Source organism: Chiloscyllium plagiosum, unplaced genomic scaffold (assembly GCF_037043375.1).
Source record: "Chiloscyllium plagiosum isolate Xiang-an unplaced genomic scaffold, Cpla_swu_hap1 HiC_scaffold_6, whole genome shotgun sequence".
Taxonomy (NCBI): Eukaryota; Metazoa; Chordata; class Chondrichthyes; order Orectolobiformes; family Hemiscylliidae; genus Chiloscyllium; species Chiloscyllium plagiosum.
Window position 1 is genome coordinate 18,815,443 of NW_028270144.1, and position 20,991 is coordinate 18,836,433.

Here is a 20,991-nt window from a genome sequence, read left to right on the forward strand (position 1 = left end):
AAACCTAACAGTCGAATTGTTCTTGCCATTAATGTCAGTATATCAAATGAATCATTATATCCCAGCTGATGCCCTTCTAACTGGCAACATGACTGGATTTACAATCAATCCCCTTACGATGCAAAGGTCAGTGGAGTATGTGCTAAGTAGCATCATGCTGGCAAAGGAAGTTGAAGTGGTACTGACAGCTGGAAAAAATACTGATGCACAACACGGCAGACTGAACTCGGCAAATTTGCATGAGAAGACACCAAACAAGCCAGGTAGTACGAAAACAGTCAAAATTTATGCATTAAAGTGGTTACTGTGACCTGGAAGTGCAATACACATATCCAAAAATACAAGAAAATCTGAACTAACAATTGTAGGAGAAAATTAAACTGTCTGAAGTAAAAGTAGTTAAAGTAGAATTCAATAGTTTGACTTTTCTGTTTTAATGGCTGAATCAATATTTAATATAATTTTGTCAAAAGAACAAAAAAGGAAAATGGGTTTTTGTTTTGCTATACTTATGCAATGGTAATCTAGAATGCACTAGCTGAATGGGCTGTAGAAGCAAACTGAAGAATAACTTTCCAAAAGCAAATTTTTAAATACTTTAAAGTGGACTCACTAGAATCATAGAAGCATACAGCACAACCAGAGGCCATTTGGCCTGTTGTGACTGTGCCAGTTCATTAAAAGAGCAATCCAATTAGCCCCATCAGCTCCCACTTGTCTTCCCATACCTCTTCAAGTAACAACATTGCAACTGCTTTCATTACACGCTCCGACACAGAATTACACAGAAACAGGCCATTACGTAAACAGCATATTACTGAATGAAGAGAAACATGCAAAACATAAAATTGAGCTCTTTGCTAACTGTGGCAAAGCAAATAAATCTTTACACAATTAATAAAGCGTGTACTTGTGGATTCTGTGGGTCTAAATCCTCCTTTAACCAAATGTGCTTGGTGGCTGCTTTTCTCCCTTGTTAGCATTTACTGTACTAACAGAACTGTATTCCTAGAAACCATGCTTGTTAAAGTTAGATGCTACTTCAATGTTGACAACAAAAAACTAATTTATTTAGCATTTTTAATACAGAATGCATCATCAGGGCATTTCAAGGAGGCTTTAGCAATCAACATTTGATACTTAAAGAAATATTAAGGCAGTTGACCAAAGAGTTGAGCAAAGAGATAGGTTTTAAGAAGCATCTTAAAAGAAGAGAGAGAAACAGAAGCACAAAGGTCCAGGGATGGAATTTTGGAGAATACACTGAAGCAGTTGAAAGCTTTGGAGGGTGGTCAAGAGGCTGGAATTGGAGGAGTAAAAATATCTGCATGTTATGCTATGCAGGTGGGTGAACAACACAACTTGTATTTATACGGCGCGGTTTGCTATAATCGAACATCATACAGAGAATTGGTGAGACCAAGCCAGAAGAAGAGTTATGAGAACAGATATAGCTAAAGGATTATTTTAAAAGGACAGAGTTGGGAAAAGAAAGTACTACAATACAAAAGATTTAGAAAAAGAATTCCAGAATTTAGGGCGAGCAAGTTGGGAAAGCGCAAATGCCCAGAATTGGAAACATTGAAAAATACTTCACAGCTCTAGATTTAAAAGCAAACAGACTCTGATACAGAAGTTTTAACATCATCTGTCCACCACCAACGAAGGCTGCTCTTGGGATTTTCTGAAGGACCACATTTTGATTTTTGTGAGACACTATTTGGTTTCTGGAACCTCCTTTTTCTGTCTTAGTCATTCATTTATAAGGTGACGCATTCACATAGCAATGTTATTTTCTATATTTGAGTATTGTTGCCCAAGACACATTTCGTCAAAGTATTTCGTCTTGCATTCATTAAGAGAATTCATAAGAAATGCCAATTTGAGGGGAAAACCATTTATAAAATGTTAAAAATTGTATAAAATGTTAAAAATTATTTCTCCCCTTTACAGAACCTCTCTCTCTCCACAGTGCAGCCTTGTTTGCCTTCCTTTACAAACCCTCAACACCACTTGCTGAATTTCACTCCACTTTGTAAATCCTCCTCCCTCTTTACAGCTTTACTCTGCCCCAGTCCCTGGTGCTCCAGCCAGGCATCCCTGCTCACAGCCTCACCAGCCCAGCCTCCTCGGGCCCCAGCCTCACCAGCCCAGCCTCCTCAGGCCCCAGCCTCGCCAGCCCAGCCACTTCAGGCCCCGGCCTCCTCAGGTCCCGGCCTCATCAAACTGGCTTCTGGGGCCCCGACCTTGCCAGCATCACTTCTTGTGCCCCCTGTTCTCAGCTCAGATTTGCTGCTGAGCAGCTCTTCACCATTTCTGCCCACTCTAATTACGAAGTGATACGCCTCTGTTTGATTCACTCCAATGATCGAATTTTACTGAGCATTTTGGTGGCTGTCCAGGTTTGCTCACTGCATTTAGAGCCCGGCTCTGCGGAAACTAAAGTTAAGACCTTCATATGAAATTAATCTACTGCAAACATAGGTTGACACACTGGCTTAGGAAAACATAATAGAAACTCTGGAATTCAATGTAGCCAGTTGCTTAGAAAGAAACTGCTATTCAGACAATTTTATATTGCAAATTTAAGGTAATTAAACATCCCCTGGTGCTGTGCAGGAGCAATTAACATGCAGAATTTGACTTTGAGTCACCTAAAGAAATATTATGACAGGTGACCAAACACCTAGTCAAAGAGATAAGTTTTAATGACTGGTCTTTAGGAAAGGTTTAGGAACCTTCAAATCAAGTCCTACACTCACACAACAGTACTCTATCAGTTCTGCTAATCTGCTTACTCACTGGCAGCATAGAAACATAGAAAAAGGGTAGGCCATTCAGCCCTCAAGCCTGCTTCACCAATTAGATTATGGCTGATCAGTCATCGCAATGTCACATTGATGAGCTATCTCCATATCAATGTCAGTAGTCTCCAGAAGTCTACTGATTTCTGTCTTGAACACGCTCAATGAATGAATACCACCCTCTAGGTGAAGGAATTTCTCCTCATCTCAACATCACTGTAATATGACTTGTAACACTGGAAAATTGTCTAATAAGGGAAGCAACAGCAGGCACAGTCTTAAAAATTGTGATCGCTTTGTACATGAGCTGCAACACACCTGAAGTACCAGCACTTTCTACAAAACTGAATCCACACAGTTTTGAAGCTTCAGTGACCTCATTTGAATTATACTAGAGTCATAGAGTCAGAGATGTACAGCATGGAAACAGACCGTTCGGTCCAACCCGTCCATGCCGACCAGATATCCCAACCCAATCTAGTCCTATCTGCCAGCACCCGGCCCATATCCCTCCAAACCCTTCCTATTCATATACCCATCCAGATGCCTTTCAAATGTTGTAATTGTACCAGCCTCCACCACATCGTCTGGCCGCTCATTCCATACACATACCACCCTCTGTGTGAAAAAGTTGTCCCTTATATCTCTTTTCTATCTTTCCCCTCTCACCCTAAACTATGCCCTCTAGGTCTGGACTTCCCAACCCCAGGGAAAAGACTTTGTCTATTTACCTGATCCGTGCCCCTCATAATTTTGTAAATCTCTATAAGGTCACCCCTCAGCCTCCGACGCTCCAGGGAAAACAGCCCCAGCCTGTTTAGCCTCTCTCCATAGCTCAGATTCTCCAACCCTGGCAACATCCTTGTAAATCTTTTCTGAACCCTTTCAAGTTTCACAACATAATTCCAATAGGAAGGAGACCAAAATTGCACGCAATACTCCAATAGCGGCCTAACCAATGTCCTGTACAGCCGCAACATGACCTCCCAACTCCTCTACTCAATACTCTGACCAATAAAGGAAAGCATACCAAACGCCTTCTTCACTATCCTATCTACCTGCGACTCCACTTTCAAGGAGCTATGAACCTGCACTCCAAGGTCTCTTTGTTCAGCACACTCCCTAGGACCTTACCATTAAGTGAGTACACCCTGCTAAGATTTGCTTTCCCAAAATCCAGCACCTTACATTTATCTGAATGAAACTCCATCTGCCACTTCTCGGCCAATTGGCCCATTTGGTCCTGATCCTGTTGTAATCTGAGGTAATCCTCTTCGCTGTCCACTACACCTCCAATTTTGGTGTCACCTGCAAGCATACTAACTATACCTCTTATGCTCGCGTCCAAATCATTTATGTAAATGGCAAAACGTAGAGGACCCAGCACCAATCCTTGTGGCACTCCACCGGTCACAGGCCTCCAGTCTGAAAAACAACCCTCCACCATCACCCTCTGTCTTCCACCTTTGAGCCAGTTCTGTATCCAAATGGCTAGTTCTCCCTCTATTCCATGAGATCTAACCTTGCTAATCAGTCTCCCATGAGAAACCTTGCTGAACACCTTACTGAAGTCCATTTAGATCACATCTTCTGCTCTGCCCTCATCAATCCTCTTTGTTACATACTCAAAAAACTCAATCAAGTTTAGTGCTTTAACGTTTAGCAGAATGAATATCGACCAGCTCAAAAAAGGAAATAGGTAATTTGAACTGAAGAACAAAGGTGACCACCAAACTTCACCAATCTTCAGGTACTCCTGAATAAATTACAGAAGTGGAGAGAACGTCTATGTTCTTTTGACATAAGCATCAGAAAAAATAAGTATCAGCAAAACTATGGAAAGAAAAGGCAAGAGCACCACCGTGACTACCAGAATTGTGGGAGAAAGTGAGGGCTGCAGATGCTGGAGAGTCAGAGTCGAAAGGTGTGGTGCTGGAAAAGCACACAGGTCAGGCAGCATCCAAGGAGCAGGGGAGTCAACGTTTTGGGCATAAGTCCTTCATCAGGAATGTGGAGGGGGAAGGGGATTGAGATAAATAGGGAGATGGGGGTGGGTTAGGGCTGGAGGAAGATAGGTGGAAAGGCAATAGGTAGATGCAGGTGACAGGCAATTGTAATAGGTCGGGAGGTAGGGTGGAGTGGATAGGTGGGAAGGAAGATGGACAGGTCAGACAGGTCAGGAGGGCGGTGCCAGAATTGTAGCCGACATTTGGTAAGTTAACGGACTAGGCTAAGTTCCTTCTCTTTCCTGGGCACTAGCATACCGTTAATCCTTCAACATGACTTGCTAGAAAGTTCCTTCTTCTCACCATCTGTATCATTTGCTGGAACTGAGTGACTGAGAGAAGAAGGCAGGATCTTACAAGAGCCTGAATAATGTGGTTTCCATGAGAAATCTGGCGAGACATCCACAAAAGGGCTTTCGCAAATATGGGAGCAGCAAGTCACATTTTTCAACAGTGCCAGGCATCAAAGTAAGATTCTTGCTTGGGAACAGCGAGACGCCTAATATCAGGGGATATTGTTCATCATCATCCTTAATAATACAGGATTTCACCTCATTAATATGCAGGTTCCAATTTCACCATGTGCCAGATAGAAAGTAGATGCCAAGTATTCTGTCATGAAAATCATGGCGGGTACCTGGTCACTCCAATTCACTGCTTGCTCCTCCAGACTGCCAACTCTGGTACCAGCCTCTTGGGCACACTGCAGGGTTGTGAAGTGTCCATTGACTTTGGCATTGAATACCTGCCAGCCTGTGCACATAATCATGGCACATCCCTGGGGCTGCCAAAGTGCTGCTAACTTGCTCACTTGAGCCCACCTGGATGTTACCACTGTTCCTGACTTGCCTTTCAGCACATTACCCACTCAGCCGTAATTTAAAGGCACACACTGATTGAATAGCACAGACTAAAAACCAGGCATCTTGGCATGCCTGGCAGCAGTGCTCAGTCAAGGGTATGGTCATGTTGTATGGCATGACACTATGTCAATCTCACACCTGCAACATTTTCCAACAGCCTGTGCAACAAACACACTTTATGTGCGTTAACCTAATGACCATATCTCAAAATCAAAAAGGGAGCATCAGCTGCAGCTTCTGAAGAACGGAACAAAAACAGAAATTGCTGGAGAAACTCAAGAGGTTAGCAGCAGCTGCAGAGAAAAAGCAGAGTTAAGCTTTTGTGTCAGGGACCATTTTTCAGAATTGATAGCAGCTAAGAAAAGGTGGTATTTATGCTGATGAAGGAGAGGGAAGGGAAAGGGAAAGACAACTGGAGATGGAGCCAAGAGAGAAAGCGAATTAGGAAATCAAAGTACTTGAAAGTAAGTTGGGTAGGAAGAAAAGCTGACAATGAGGATCATAAATAGGTGAAAGTGGGTTGGCTGTGCTGAAAGCAGCCTATATGATGAGAGGGCTGGGGATGGGGTGGGATGAGGTGGGATGGGGGGGCAAGGGCGGGAGGAGCGGTCTCTGAGGCCTTGGGCAGTGAGGAGGGAGGTGGTAAATGGAAAGATGTTACACCTTCTGAGATTGCAGGGGAAGGTGCCATGGGGGTGTGGTGACATGTTCGGAGTGAAGGAGGAGCGGACCAAGGTGTCCTGAAAGGAACGGTCCCTGTGGAATGGTGACAAGGAAGGGGAGGGAAATATGTAATTGTTGGTGGTATCCCACTGCAGGTGACAGAAATGCAGCTTATGATCCTTTGGATGGAAAGGCTGGTGTGGTGTGAAGTGAGGACCAGGGGACACAATCACTGTTGTGGAAGGGAAGAGAAGGATTGGAGCCTGACCTCAGTATTGGGCAAGTTGTTGGAGGGAATCCTGAGGAACAGGATGTACATGTATTTGGAAAGGCAAGGACTGATTAGGGATAGTCAATATGGCTTTATGCGTGAGAAATCATGTCTCACAAACTTGATTGAGTTTTTTGAAGAAGTAACAAAGAAGATTGATGAGGGCGGAGTGGTAGATGTGAACTATATGGACTTCAGTAAAGTGTTCGACAAGGTTCCCCATGGGAGATTGGTTAGCAAGGTTAGATCTCATGGAATACAGGGAGAACTAGCCATTTGGATACAGAACTGGCTCAAAGGTAAAGACAGAGGGTGGTGGTGGAGGGTTGTTTTTCAGACTGGAGGCCTGTGACCAGTGGAGTGCCACAAGGACTGGTGCTGGGCCCTCTACTTTTTGTCATTTATATAAATGATTTGGATGCGAGCATAAGAGGTACAGTTAGTAAGTTTGCAGATTACACCAAAATTGGAGATGTAGTGGACAGCGAAGAAGGTTACCTCAGATTACAACAGGATCTTGATCAGATGGGCCAATGGGCTGAGAAGTGGCAGATGGAGTTTAATTCAGATAAATGTGAGGTGCTGCATTGTGGGAAAGAAAACCTTAGCAGGACTTATACACTTAATGGTAAGGTCCTAGAGAGTGTTGCTGAACAAAGAGACCTTGGAGTGCAAGTTCATAGCTCCTTGAAAGTTGAGTCGCAGGTAGATAGGATAGTGAAGAAGGCGTTTGGTATGCTTTCTTTTATTGGTCAGAGTATTGAGTACAGGAGTTGGGAGGTCATGTTGCGGCTGTACTGGACATTAGTTAGGCCACTGTTGGAATATTGCGTGCAATTCTGGTCTCCTTCCTATCGGAAAGATGTTGTGAAACATGAAAGGGTTCAGAAACAATTTACAAGGATGTTGCCAGGTTTGGAGGATTTGAGCTACAGGGAGAGGCTGAACAGGTTGGGGCTGTTTTCCCTGGAGCATCGGAGGCTGAGGGGTGATCTTATAGAGGTTTACAAAATTATGAGGGGCATAGATAGGATAAATAGACAAAATCTTTTCCTGGGGTGGGGGAGTCCAGAACTAGAGGCATAGATTTATGGTGAGAGGGGAAAGATATAAAAGAGACCTAAGAGGCAACTGTTTCAAACAGAGGGTGATACGTGTATGGAATGAGCTGCCAGAGGAAGTGGTGGAGGCTGGTATAATTGCAACATTTAAAAGGCATTTGGATGGGTATATGAATAGGAAGGGTTTGGAGGGATATGGGCCGGATGCTGGCAGGTGGGTCTAGATTGGGTTAGGATAGCTGGTCGGCATGGACGGGTTGGACCGAAGGGTCTGTTTCTATGCTGTGCATCTCTATGACTCTATGAGTGAAGGCCGAAGTGAGAGAAACAGGCCAGGCACGGCAAAGGCCCCTGTTAACCATGGTGACGGGGAATTGTTGGTTGAGAACAAAAGTGACCATATCTGAGGCCCACCTGCAGAAGGTGGCATCATCTGAATAGACACAGCAGAGATGGAGAAACAGGGAGAATGGAACAGGGTCTTTACAGGAAGCAGGGTATTTGGATGTACAGTCCAGGTAACTGTTGGAGTCGGTTTGTAGCAGATATCAGTGGCCAACCTATCTCTTGTTGCAGAAGGGAAGGGTGAAATCAGAGATGGACCATTTGAAGGTGGAAATTATAAGTAAAATTGATAAATTATTCCAATTCCAAAAGACAGGGAAAACAGCACTGATGACATCAGCCTCTATGCTGAGAGAGAGGCTGGATATGGCTGCATTGTCACCATGTTGCGGTTAAGGGTAGTTCAGAGCTAACAACACTTCACCAAATGGACACATGGATTTCCAATATGGCTCTGCCAGCAGAGATGATGGTCCTTTCTAGATGTCCCGTTAAAGAAGAGTTCTTCTAGATATGGCAAGTGGTAGAATTGGGCTACCATCAGAGAAAATGGTGCCAAAATGGTGGTTCGGATATTAATGAGTTGGGGATATTCAAGTGAGAAAACTTACTAGCCCCATTAAGAGAAACCATCTGTGAGACTTGGTACAAACAAAGGACAGAGTCACGGCATTGGAACAGGAGGATGCCATTTCTCAAGTCCAATGTGAACAATGACAAACTAGTCCAATCTGATCCAGTCATTCCCATCCCGCACAATTATGATACCTTGTGTCCACCCAAAACTAGACGATCTCCGAAGGAAATTGAGAAACCTGATTAAAAGTGCAGGCAAAATTGGAGATGATCAAAATGAGTCCAGGAGATCACTCTGGCCGTGAATTACCTGGGATATCTATTTTTCTGATTTGGGAGGTGCTGGTATTGGACTGGGGTGTACAAAGTTAAAAATCGCACAACACCAGGTTATAGTCCAACAGGTTTATTTGGAAGCACTAGCTTTCAGAGTGCTGCTCCTGATGAAACAGATATGGATGAAAGATCATAAGGAATCAGCCACCTGATCCAGCGATCCTTTAATCTCATGGAATGTTTTGCTGCTCATTTAACTCTTGGCTAATCTGTAACTCAATTTCACTTATCAGCCATGGTTATGGTTCCCTTACCATTAACCCTCACTCTGTAAAACATAACAATCCCAGTCTTGAAAACTCCAAATTGAGTCCTAACATCCACAGTCTTTTTGAGAGAGACTTCCAGATTTCCACAAGTTTCTTGGTCTCAGCCCTAAATCACCTCGCCCTAATTTTCGATAGCATCTTCTTACAAAGTATACTTTATTCATAAAATTTGTAAAAATATAGTATATTCAAAATTGCAAATCAAATCAGTGTACTTCAATGCATAGGTTACTCACTAAATTTCCATATAGTTATTATTTTACCTCATTCTTTATAGATTGACCATATAGCTCAAGGGGTTTTACAGAGTTTCCAGTCTCTTGGTTATTATGGCTCAAGCACCTTTTCCCATTATGCCTATCCAGTGGCTGCTCTATGTTTTCACGTATCCCTCAGAATATCAAGTGGGATCTTGGAATGTTCAAGTCTGCAACACTCAGTGAAGGACATCTCCTTGCACTGGAAGACCCGCAAGTTTTGGGAAGATCAAAGAGCATCCATCACGGAGTTAAAAGTCCTGCAGCTGTAGTTAATGTTTATTTCAACATTCTTCCCCGGGAACAGCTCATATAGCACAACCTTACATCATAGAGCTACGCAGGACAAACCTTGTTTTCCATTCATCCACCAGAAGAAACAGTTTCTCTCGTTAATGTTTCTCTACTTCTCATTACTTTATGATTCTAATTATATTGGTTTGATCAGCTTTTGACAAAAAAATATTTATGCAACCTGCCTTCATAATCAAACCATTTAACTCCTGGAACCTTTCGTGTGAATTTGTGATATAGAACATAGAATAGTACAGGCCCTTGCTCCCCCTAAGATCCATATACCTTCCATGAGGTAAAGTTTTATTATACATTCACAGGATGAGGGCTGTTGGCTAGGCCAACATTTATTTCTCATCCCTAACTGCCCAGAGGCAATCAAGCTGAGAGTCAATCACATTGCTGTGGGTCTGGAGTCCAAGTAAGGGTGGCAGTTTCTTTTTTTAAGAATCCCTACAATGCGGAAGCAGGCCCTTCAGCCCAAAATATCCACACTGACCCTCTGAAGAGTAACCCACCCAGACCCATTCCCTTACATTTACCCCGACTAATGCATCTAACCTACACATCCCTGAACACTAAGGGCAATTTAGCATGGCCACCTAACCTGCACATCTTTGGATTGTGGGAGGAAATCCACGCAGACACAGGGAGAATGTGCAAACTCCACACAGGCAGTCGCCCAAGGCTGGAATTAAAGCCGGATCCCTGGCGCTGTGAGCTAACCACTGAGTCACCATGCCGCCCCTAAAGTTTCCTTTCCTAAAGGACATTAGTGAACCAGAGGGATTTTTCTGACAATTGACAATGGATTCATCATCATCATTAGACTCTTAGTTCCAGATTTTATTGAATTCAAATTCCATCATCTGCCATGGCAGGATTTGAACTCAGTGCCCAGAACATTACCTGGGTCTCTGGGTGAACAGTCCAGCAATTATATCAATGAGCCTATCCCCTTGTAAAGGTGCTGAAAACTAAACTTTAAGTCAGACTAGATCTGACTAAGGATCTATACAACAGAAGCATAATTTCCTGAATTGAGAAAAGAATCATATTGGATTCGAAACTGTTTCTCTCTCCAAAGATGCCGCCAGACCAGTTGGGTTTTTCCAGCATTCCCCGTGTTAATCACATAACTTCCGCACTTTTCAATTCCATCTCCTTGACATGAAGGACAAAAGTCCATTCTCTTTTTTAAATTACTTTTCCTTTCAATGCAGCATTTCTTTTTTAGTAATTTGTATACAAAACACCCAAATCCCTTTAATCCACAGCTTCTAGTCTCTCATTATTAAGAGCCACTACCAATGTGTCTTTCTCAGATCCCACACATCCCCACAATCACCTCCAACTTCATTATTTATCCCTTGGTAATCACATATTTGCTGTACCTTCCAACTTAGTGACATCTGCAAACTTCAACACACAACTCTCTATCCCTTCATCCAAATTATTACTAGAAATGCTGAAAAATGGGAGTCCCAGTTCATCTTTGGGGAACACACTTGCCTCACATAGACATTCAGAGAATTAACCTGGTTTATTCTTTGTTTACAAACTCCTAATCAACCCAAATTACAAGATTATCTTCAATTCTACACAATCTATTTTTTGTTAATAATCTATTTTACAGAACCACGGCAAGTGCCTTCTGGAAGTCCATGTGGCCAACATTCATTGACACTCCCTGATTCACTGTAACACAACGAAGCCCATGAAACAAAACTGGGACCTTCAGGCCTGCCTGGTTTTGTAACAATGCATATAATGCATTTATCAAAACATTGAACACTCATCTTACAAGATTCTAAATGAAGATAACATGAACAGCATCATTTACCAACAACTCTGCATTTACTACATTACAACACTATACAGGACAGAGCATTTAAGAGTAAGTAACAGCTTACCACGGTGCCAAGATACTGAATTTTCATATTGCCAGCTGCATCTCGGGAAAGGCACTGAAAAAGGAAATAATTTGTTACAATAGGAAATCCCAGAGGGTTAAAATCAATTTCTGTTCAGCAAGCCAATTATCCAATAATATTTTGATCTGGACAGAAATAACCTTCATACAGGAAACCAAACTCTTTTCTTGTCACAACATGTTGTAACAGTTGTAACAAGATTATTTTGTTGAATATATAAACAGGAAAACAATATTAGCTATTCAAAATTGTGCAAAGTCAGATGCACAAAAATTGTTAAATTGAACTTTATTTTACTGAGTAAGTAACAATTTTAAAATAAATCATTCCAAGAATAAATTATTACTTGTTTACACAGATGTACTTTGAGTCAAATCTAGATCTCTAATCAATAAACATTCAATGCAACATTTTGAATTAATTAAAACATACAGCTCAGAAGACCATTCGAATAGCTGTGTCTATGCTGACTCTTTGATTAAAAATTACTCAGTTAGTCACCAGTGCTCTTGACCTACAGTACACAGAACTGTTTCTTTACACTTTAAATGTATGTTCAATTCCATTGTAAAAATTATTATTGAATTTGCTTCTATCACATTTTCAGGCAGGCCACACATATCACAGCAATGGACTTGGTTATATTAAAAAAAATCTCATCACCCCCACCCCACTTCTGCCAATTATGATGCTTTGATGCCAGACCTTCCTTTCACCCAAAACATCTTTTTCCTTTTAAATGGATCAAACTCTTCAGTTTTGAACACCTTCATTAAATTTCTTTTTCACCTTCTCTACTCTAAGGAGAGCAATCTGAGCTTCATTGGAAGTCATCCAATTTCTGGCAGATTATTATTTGGCAAAATCAAGATTTCAATGAATTACAGGAAAGAAACAGTCTGCATTGATACAGTGCTCTTTATGCCTTCAAATTGTTGCGAAGTGCACCTCAGCCACTGAAATGTTTGTGAAGTGTACTCAATGGTGTAGAGAGATGCAACTATTCATTTGTGCACAGCAAGGGCCCACAAAGAACAATGAGATCCACGATAAAACAAGCTATATCCTGTTGACATTGGTTAGGGGATAAATATTGGAATGAACACAAGAAAGAATACAGCTGCTTGTCTTGCAAAGTTACAATAGGATCTTTTACATCCACTTGAGAGAGCAGATAAAGTCTTGGTTTAAGACTTATTTGAAAGCCAGGATCTGTGAAAATACAGCAGTTCCTCAGGAGGGTACTGAAGTGGCAGTCTAGATTATGTGCTCAGCTCCCTAGAGTAACAAACTGATGCAAGTATCTTTCACATCAAGGCAAAATTCATTTGAGATGAAATGTGATTTTCAATTTCTCGCGTGACGCGCAGCTTTATTCTCTCACCTCCCATAGCAACAGATAATGTACAGACAAGTTACCATGAACAAAGGATGCTTAACTGTCAGCAAGCTCTCCTCTGGCAATTTTTTTCCATCCATTCCTGTGGAGAATCCTCTCATTTCCACTCAGTGCCATTTTCTCATCTCAAAAAAGTGGGGCAAGATTGAAGTAAAACATGCCTACCAAATCATTTTATGATGATTTAAACAAGTTGATAAAGTCTTTATGAAGCAATTATTTAGTCTTCTGGAGGGAGTCCAGAACCCTATAAATAGAATTTGGCTGTTTAAGGATGATGCCAAAAAGGGCTTCTTGATGCAAAAATTGGTGGTGAAAATCTGGGACTCTCTCCCTAAAGGTTTTTGAGACTGGGACACTGTTTTCAAAAGGTTAAACCTGGAATTGATATGGTTGTAAGAAATTGAAGGAAATCAGTATTAAGAAGAAAATGGTTTTAAGTAAATAAATAGTGGAAGGCTGATGAAACACCACTAATAACCTACATTTGAGAGTACTAAAGAAAATGGCCCTGGAAATATTAGATACATTGATGGTCATCTCGAGACTCTCAAGTAATTCCTGCAGATTGGAGGGTGACAAATGTTACCCCACAATTTAAAAGGGAAGGGAGAGAATTACAGGCCAGTTAGTCCAACATCAGTAGTGGAAAAAATGCGAGAGTCTATCATAAAAGATGCCATAACAACACTTGGAAAGCTCTAACAGGATTGGACAAAGCCAGTATGGGGTTTATGAAAAGCAAATCATGTTGAACAAATCTACTGGAGTTTTTGTGAGGATGTAACTAGTAGACTACAGAAGGGAGAACCAGGAGATGTGGTGTATTTGGAATATCACATGGCTTTTAACAAGGTTCCATGGAAAAGGTTATATAGCATAGAAATAGGCCCGTCAGCCCAGCTCGTCCATGCTGACCAGGTTTTCTAAACTGAATTAGTCCCGTTGGCTTGTGTTTGCTCATATCCCTTTAAACCTTTCCTATACATGTGGCTGCCCAAATGTCTGTTAAATGTTATAAATGAACTTGCCTCTACACTTCCTCTGGCAGCTCGTTCTTATATAGGCACCATCACGTGAAAAAAACTGCCCCTCAGATCCCTTTTAAATCTTTACCCTCTCATCTTCAACCGATACCCTTTAATTATGGATTCCCCCACCGTATCCATGTCCCTCATGATTTTATAAACCTCTATAAGATCACCCCTTGGCCTCCTACGCTTCAGGGAAAAAAGTCCCAGCTTATTCAGCCTCTCTCCTTATAACTCAAATCTTTTAGTCTTGGTAATAGCCTTGTAAATCTTTTTCTACTCTTTGCAGTTTAATAATATCCTTCCTATAGCAGGGCAACTAGAATTGTTAGTGAGTAATTACAGCACACGGGATGGGGTAATACATGGGCACGGATTGAGATTTGATGAACAAACAGGAAAAGGAAAGTGGGAATAAATGGATATTTTTACCAGATGGCAGACAGTGACTAGTTGGGTATTGCAAGGATCATTGATTGACTACCATATGACTTATACATAAATGGCTTGAATGAAGAAACCAAATGCAACAATTCTAAGTTTGCTAGTGACTCGATCCTGCCAAGCCTTGTGAGTTGTTAAGAAGATGCAAGGAGACTTCAAGATATCTAGATGGAATGGCAGGACTGTCCTATAGGAAGAGATTGGTTTGACTGGGCCTGTATTCACTAGAGTTTAGAAGGATAACAGGGGATTAGATTGACACATATAAAATGTTCGAGGAGAAAGTGAGGGCTGCAGATGCTGGAGATCAGAGCTGAAAATGTGTTGCTGGAAAAGCGCAGCAGGTCAGGCAGCACCCAAGGAACAGGAGAATCGATGTTTCGGGCATAAGCCGATTCTCCTGTTCCTTGGATGCTGCCTGACCTGCTGCGCTTTTCCAGCAACACATTTTCAGCACATATAAAATGTTCACAGCTTACATTACATGCAGGAAGAATTTTTTTTCCTTGGTTTAAGTTTATGGAATAAAGGGACACAGTCTCAGTGGGTTGACCATTTCGGATTAAGGGTCATGTATTCTCCACCACAAAGGCAGTGGAGGCCCAGTCCACTGAATATATTAAGGAAGAGGTTTTTTCTTTTACTTTAAAGGTTTCATGGTGTATGGGGGGAAAGTGGGAATACGGCACTGAGTTTGAGGAACATGTCCAAAGGGCCAAATGGCCGACTCCTGTTTCTAGCTTCTATGTTTTGATTTAGCGAGGTTTATGAAGGGCTACAAAATAAGGTGGGTAGGTGGCATTAAGGCATAGCTCAACCATGAACGAATTCAATGGCAGGACATGATTGATGAGGTGAATGGTCTCTTCCTGTTTGATCTGTTGTTATAGCTTCCAGAATCAGTCCAGAACCAAAGTGTTGCAATGGACCAATCAACAGTCCCTGTTGAAATAGTATGGCCAAAGGTAGTTCGTAACAACTTCTGGCTGCCACACTTTGAGAAGGATGTGAAAATTCTTGAGAAGGTGCAAAAGTGATTTACCAGAATGGTTTCAGGGATGAGGGAACTTAGCTGGAAAGCTAGATTGGAGAAGCTGGATTGTGCTAATTACAACAAGAGAGATTGAAGAAGAATCTAACAGATGTGTACAAATTTGTGACAAGCTTGGATAAGACAGAAGAAGGGAAGTTGCTCTCTTTACTAATAATAAAAGAACTTGCGATGTAGAGTTTAGGATTTGGGCTAGAGACATAAAGCGGGTGTCCAGAAAAATTATTTTACAAAGTAAATAATGATGACACTTGATGCCTGCAAGGGTAATGGAAGCAGAAATTTCAATGTTTTCAAAAGGAAATGGACATTTGAGGGAAACAAACTTGTATGGATACATGGATAGTATGGGGTAATAGGACAGACTGGTCTACAGACAGTTGCCATACTTGATGGCTGACTTTTTCTCGATACTATAATGACTCTATGGCTTTAACCAGGAAAGCAACAGCAGTTACTAGATGCTGTGGAAACACTGGGTGGAAGAAAGGGTCAATATGGTCAGGAAGCTCTTGCTGACTGGCTGAGAATCATATGCTGTTGTGTTGTAGCTCCCCAAATATCACTGTGTACTAGCAAAAACCTTGCAGTAACTAAGGCCCCTCTGAAACTACTCTCCTCTGAAACAAGTGCATAACAGCAAGTACAATGAAAATGATGCTTTACAATCTTTTACACCCCTGTGAAAACTTTCCCCAGCAAAACAAATAAATGAACCATGGGAGATTTATTTCAATTCACTACTTACAGACTACTTCAGCGGAGGAAGCAGGAATAGCTATCATTTCCCACAACTCAACATAAACATTGGATTATGGAAAAATGCAGAATAGAACAAAGTGGCAGTTTGTTCAAGATGCATTGTACACTGTGCCAATATAAATTAACAAAGTTTGGTCACTTAAGGAGTAAACAACAGACTACATGGTCAAAATATTTTCATCCTCATTTTATTTTACAGTCAATTTTATAGACCATTTAAAAAGACTCCCTGAAGAATGCGATTCAATTCAAAGCATTTCTTTCATAAATATGCTCTTAATTAGCATGATGCAGTCAAGTTGTTATCCAGATTTTCTCGCAGAAATATCCTTTAAACATTAACCATAACGTCCTGAAAGTTTATTACAAGACAAGAATATTAATCAAAACACAGCAATCTGACCTTAATATTTACAAAGAGGAAAATGTTATTTTGTTGACCTAACATTGCATCAAAAAAATTGGATCTCCCAGCTAACCCTTAAAAAAAAGTCTCTAGCTTTTCAAAATATTTTGCAGAGCACTTTTGAAAAATCTATTAAAATCTGACTTAGCCTTCTGTGTGCCTCAACCTAGGCTTGAATGTTCTGCAATAGTGAGCATGAGGCCAATCAGCCCATGGAGCCTGTTCAGCCATTCAATAAGATCATGGTTGACTTGATTATAGCCTTAACTCAACTTTCCTGCCTGCCCCTCAAAACTCTTGACACCCTTGACAACCAAAAATCCAATTCAATGAATATATCTTGAATATATTCAACGACACAGCCTCCACTGTTCTCTGGAGAAGAGAATTCAAAAGACAAGCCTCTCACGGAAAAATAAAACTCCTCCTCATCTGCCTTAAACAGTATAAATCCTTGTGCATGGTTAAACAATACTTCTTAATTCTAAACTCCCCTACAAGGGGAAAACCCTCTCAGCCTTCATCAAGCCTCCTCAGAAACGTATATTTTAATAAGATGACTTTCTTCATTTTTATGAAGTCCAAAGAGTAAAGTGCCAACCTATTCAATCTTTCCTCATTGCGAAAGCCCTTCATCTTAGGAATTCACATTAAGAATCTTCTCTGCATTGCTTCCAATCCAAAGGAGGTTAAAGGAGGATTTGAGTGAAACACTTATAGGATTTTGGAAGGAAACTTTAGGTTGAAGAAATTTTATATGGAGAAAATCCTTTCTTGCTGATAGGGTCATCTTACACAAATGAAAATAGTTTTAAAATCAGAGTCAGGCCATTCAGGAGAGAAGATGGGAGACACTTCCTCACACAAAGCATGGTAGATGTGTATTAGACAAGACACAATAGGACATGGAGCTAAGGTACACATCAGCTCTGATTTAACTGAATGGCAGATGAACTGATTCATCTAGTCCCATGTTCCTGTGTCACAGTGAGAACAACTTCCAATTATATTGTGCTTTCTGCATGGAAGAACCTGCCAAGGCTCTTCACCAAAGGATAATCAGAAAGAAGCTCTTCTGTTCCAATTTCACATTATTGTGGGAGTTATGTATGTGCTCCAAGGTAGCAGCTGTGATGCGGTCAAATTACTAATGCAGAGATTGGACAGACATGTGTTTAAACGTAGAGTGGTTTAAACATAGGATTTTCAACTTTCATGTGAATTGGGATAAACAGGCAAGCTTATGTTAGAAAGATGTCAAATTTCTCAACAATATTTGTTTTTGTTTGCATGGGAGGGATTTTCTTAGCACCTTGAAAATACATTTGGAAGCAAGTGGGAGAGCCTGAAAGATGGCAAAAATATTTTAGATTGGCTCCCACCTTCTTGTAATTCTACCAGAAGCAGCTTTAGAGCCAGTTCAGATAATTATGGACATTTCCAAAAGGCTGTGGAATTTCACTCACAGCACACCAGATCCCCAATGTGTCTGGAGCTTATCTACGCACAGGAGGCAGGAGCTGAGCAACACCTCCGTCTCGAAGGAGATCCATAAGCTGTAGGCACTTTAAAGATCAAAATTGTTAAGTCTCAGGTCATTCACAGGCAATGCTTGTGAAAGAGGGGAGAAAAGGGAGCCAAAAAAGAGCGAGAGGGAGAAAGATAGTGAAAGAGAAGAAAAGAGACAGTGTAAAAGGGCAAGAGGAGGAGGAACGTTATAAGGGAGGAAGAATTCACAAAGGCCCAACTACGTACAGTGTGGATAGACTATCTCCTTGTTGTTTTATTTTGTTTAATCTTATTGAGGTTAGAGACAGATATAACCCAACATGTCCAGGTAAATAAGATCTGGGGTGCAACGGTCGGTGAAGTGATAGAATATTGGTTTTGGTCAACCATTGCTAGAATCAAGCTGGTTGATTCTTGCTAAAGTAGTGTGGGGAAAGGGAAAGGAAAGGTATGTAAAGGGGAGTCATCCCTAGGTCCACATCTGCAGCTGTGAATAGCTGATTGAAAGTGGCACTACCAGAGGTGGCACAAGATGACCTGGACAGAGCAGGAAAACAAGAACAGAAAGATTGCACCACCCGAAAGTAATCCAGGATGCAAGTTACTCATGGTTTAGCTATAGTAACTCACAATTGAGTTAATTTGCGTAAGTGAGGTAAAATAGACCGTCTAGACAGGAAAACATAGAGATATAGATTGGCAGCATAAAGTCCACACTCTTGAGGCCTGAATGCGTTCAAAAACCTTAATTCTACTTTTTTCTCAGACCAGGTTATCCTGTGGTTCTCTTTGAATGAAGAGGGTTTCATGTGACGCTGCACCCATTTTTTTGTCTCTTTGCCGTCTGCAATTAGTTCCACTTAGTTGGGTGTCAATGACCTTTTCAATGCAAAATTCAGCAAGGGTCCAATCAGCATGAACCCTACCGCCTCCACTGTACCATTATCGCAGTGAAGGATGAGCAAAGGTAACAAGGCGTCAAAGAAAACAAAGGTACCATTCACACAGCAGTGTTTCATAATGTTTCAAGGCTTTGTACATGTTCATATGCTATTCTGAATTAGGCGAGTTACAATTGTTGTAGACAAAATTAAATTGTACACTTTTTGAGAAGACTCATACAGAGCAAGAACATTATTGAAAACATGATATCCAACTCTTTTCCAATTCGGATTTTATTTGTTATTAAAATAAGGACTCATTTTAAAATAGAATTGGAATCACATGGCTTCAATCAAAGAACAGAATACACCAAAGCAAACTTAATTATGTTTTATCCATCACTAAAAGGTTGGCATGCTTAAATAGTCACACAGACCTGTAAAGGTCCAGTTTACATCCCCAGCATGCACTGAGTTTACTTGAAGCATTGTCCTCACCCATCACCACATTCAATGCTTTAATGAAGAGCCTCAGTACTTTTTCCTAACGTTGACATTCAGCTAACATATTTACAATTATCTGGGCTGGTTCTATTTCCCTTCTACAAAATAGGAGTTGTATTTGCTATTTCCCAGTCATCTGGCACTGAGCCTTTTCTGTTGAAAGTTGATGGATAGATATCAGTGCCTCTGCCGTCTCCTCCCTAGTTTCTTTTAGTACCCACCCTAAGTTACCAGAAAGCTATTCCCATGAGCCCCTGCTGCAGCGGACTACATCTGTGCTCCTTCCCACTCTGCCAACACCTGGCAAGCAGGAAATGGTTTCATCCAATCTCAGTGTCTTTCAGGTGGTTTTTAAAAACATATGGGGCAGTGGAGGACCTTCAGACCATTGTGTCTGTACACCATGTCTTCTTCCAGTCCTTGTTTACTACAGGAAGACTTAACAGAGGTGCTTGGAATTGTGAAGAGTTTTAATTGAGAAAATAAGAATAAACTCTTTTCAGTGACAAGTGGGTCAGCAACTAGAGGACATTGATTTAAGGCAATTGGTAAAAAAATGAGGTGATGCAGAGAAATAATTTTACAATGAGCTTTTGAGGTCTGGAATGAACTGCAGTGGAAACAGATTCAGTCGTAACTTTCAAAAAGGGATGGACAAGTGGGACTAATTTGATTGCTCGTTCAGAGAGCTAGCAGAGGCATGATGGCCCAAATGTACTGTAAGAGAGGGAGCAAAAGAGAGAATTAACAGGTAGAGGAGGTAGAAGAGGCCAGTAATGGAGAGAACAGCAATAGAAATGCAGGAAGGTTAGATTGAAATCTTTCACTGTTTGAAAGAAATTATAATTTTAAATCACAGGGAGTGTTTTAATCTCCATAATGTTTTTCCTAAGGAAATCGACAGATTGTACGTAAAAAGCACTGTTTCCACCTCACATTTATCATATGGTTGCGTATAGAAAACACAGGGCTTCAGCTAAATCCAACTGATGCTTTGACTTTTCTCTCTCCAGTTTCTCCAACAATTCAGACGGGTATTATGCAGCCCCTGCAATTTCATGCCAGCATTCTTTTTTTTCTTCTGCTGCTCTCACCACATTTACATGTTTCTCCAAAAAGGCCTTTGATCCAAAATCAATTGAGGCCTTTCAAAGAGAAATAGATATTTACTTAGGAGAAAACTATTTGAAGGGAAATGTTGTAAAAACAGGAATAACAAAGTCAAAAGCTAAACAAATACCAAACACTTCCTCCTGCACCTATCTTTCATGAGATCCTCTGCAAATCTGCATTTCCAACCAGTCAGTTCAATGTTAATGCACAAG

The 20,991-nt window shown here is 41.1% G+C and overlaps 1 protein-coding gene across 1 annotated transcript in view; it reads right to left on the bottom strand.

Annotated features, from left to right (window-relative positions):
* Positions 1 to 20,991, bottom strand: part of pcca (propionyl-CoA carboxylase subunit alpha) — a 378,154-nt gene that overhangs the window by 104,056 nt on the left and 253,107 nt on the right. The window contains exon 21 of the mRNA XM_043691289.2: positions 11,659 to 11,712. Within this exon, the coding sequence (XP_043547224.1) occupies positions 11,659 to 11,712 (54 nt within the window). The remainder of the gene's footprint in view (positions 1 to 11,658; positions 11,713 to 20,991) is intronic.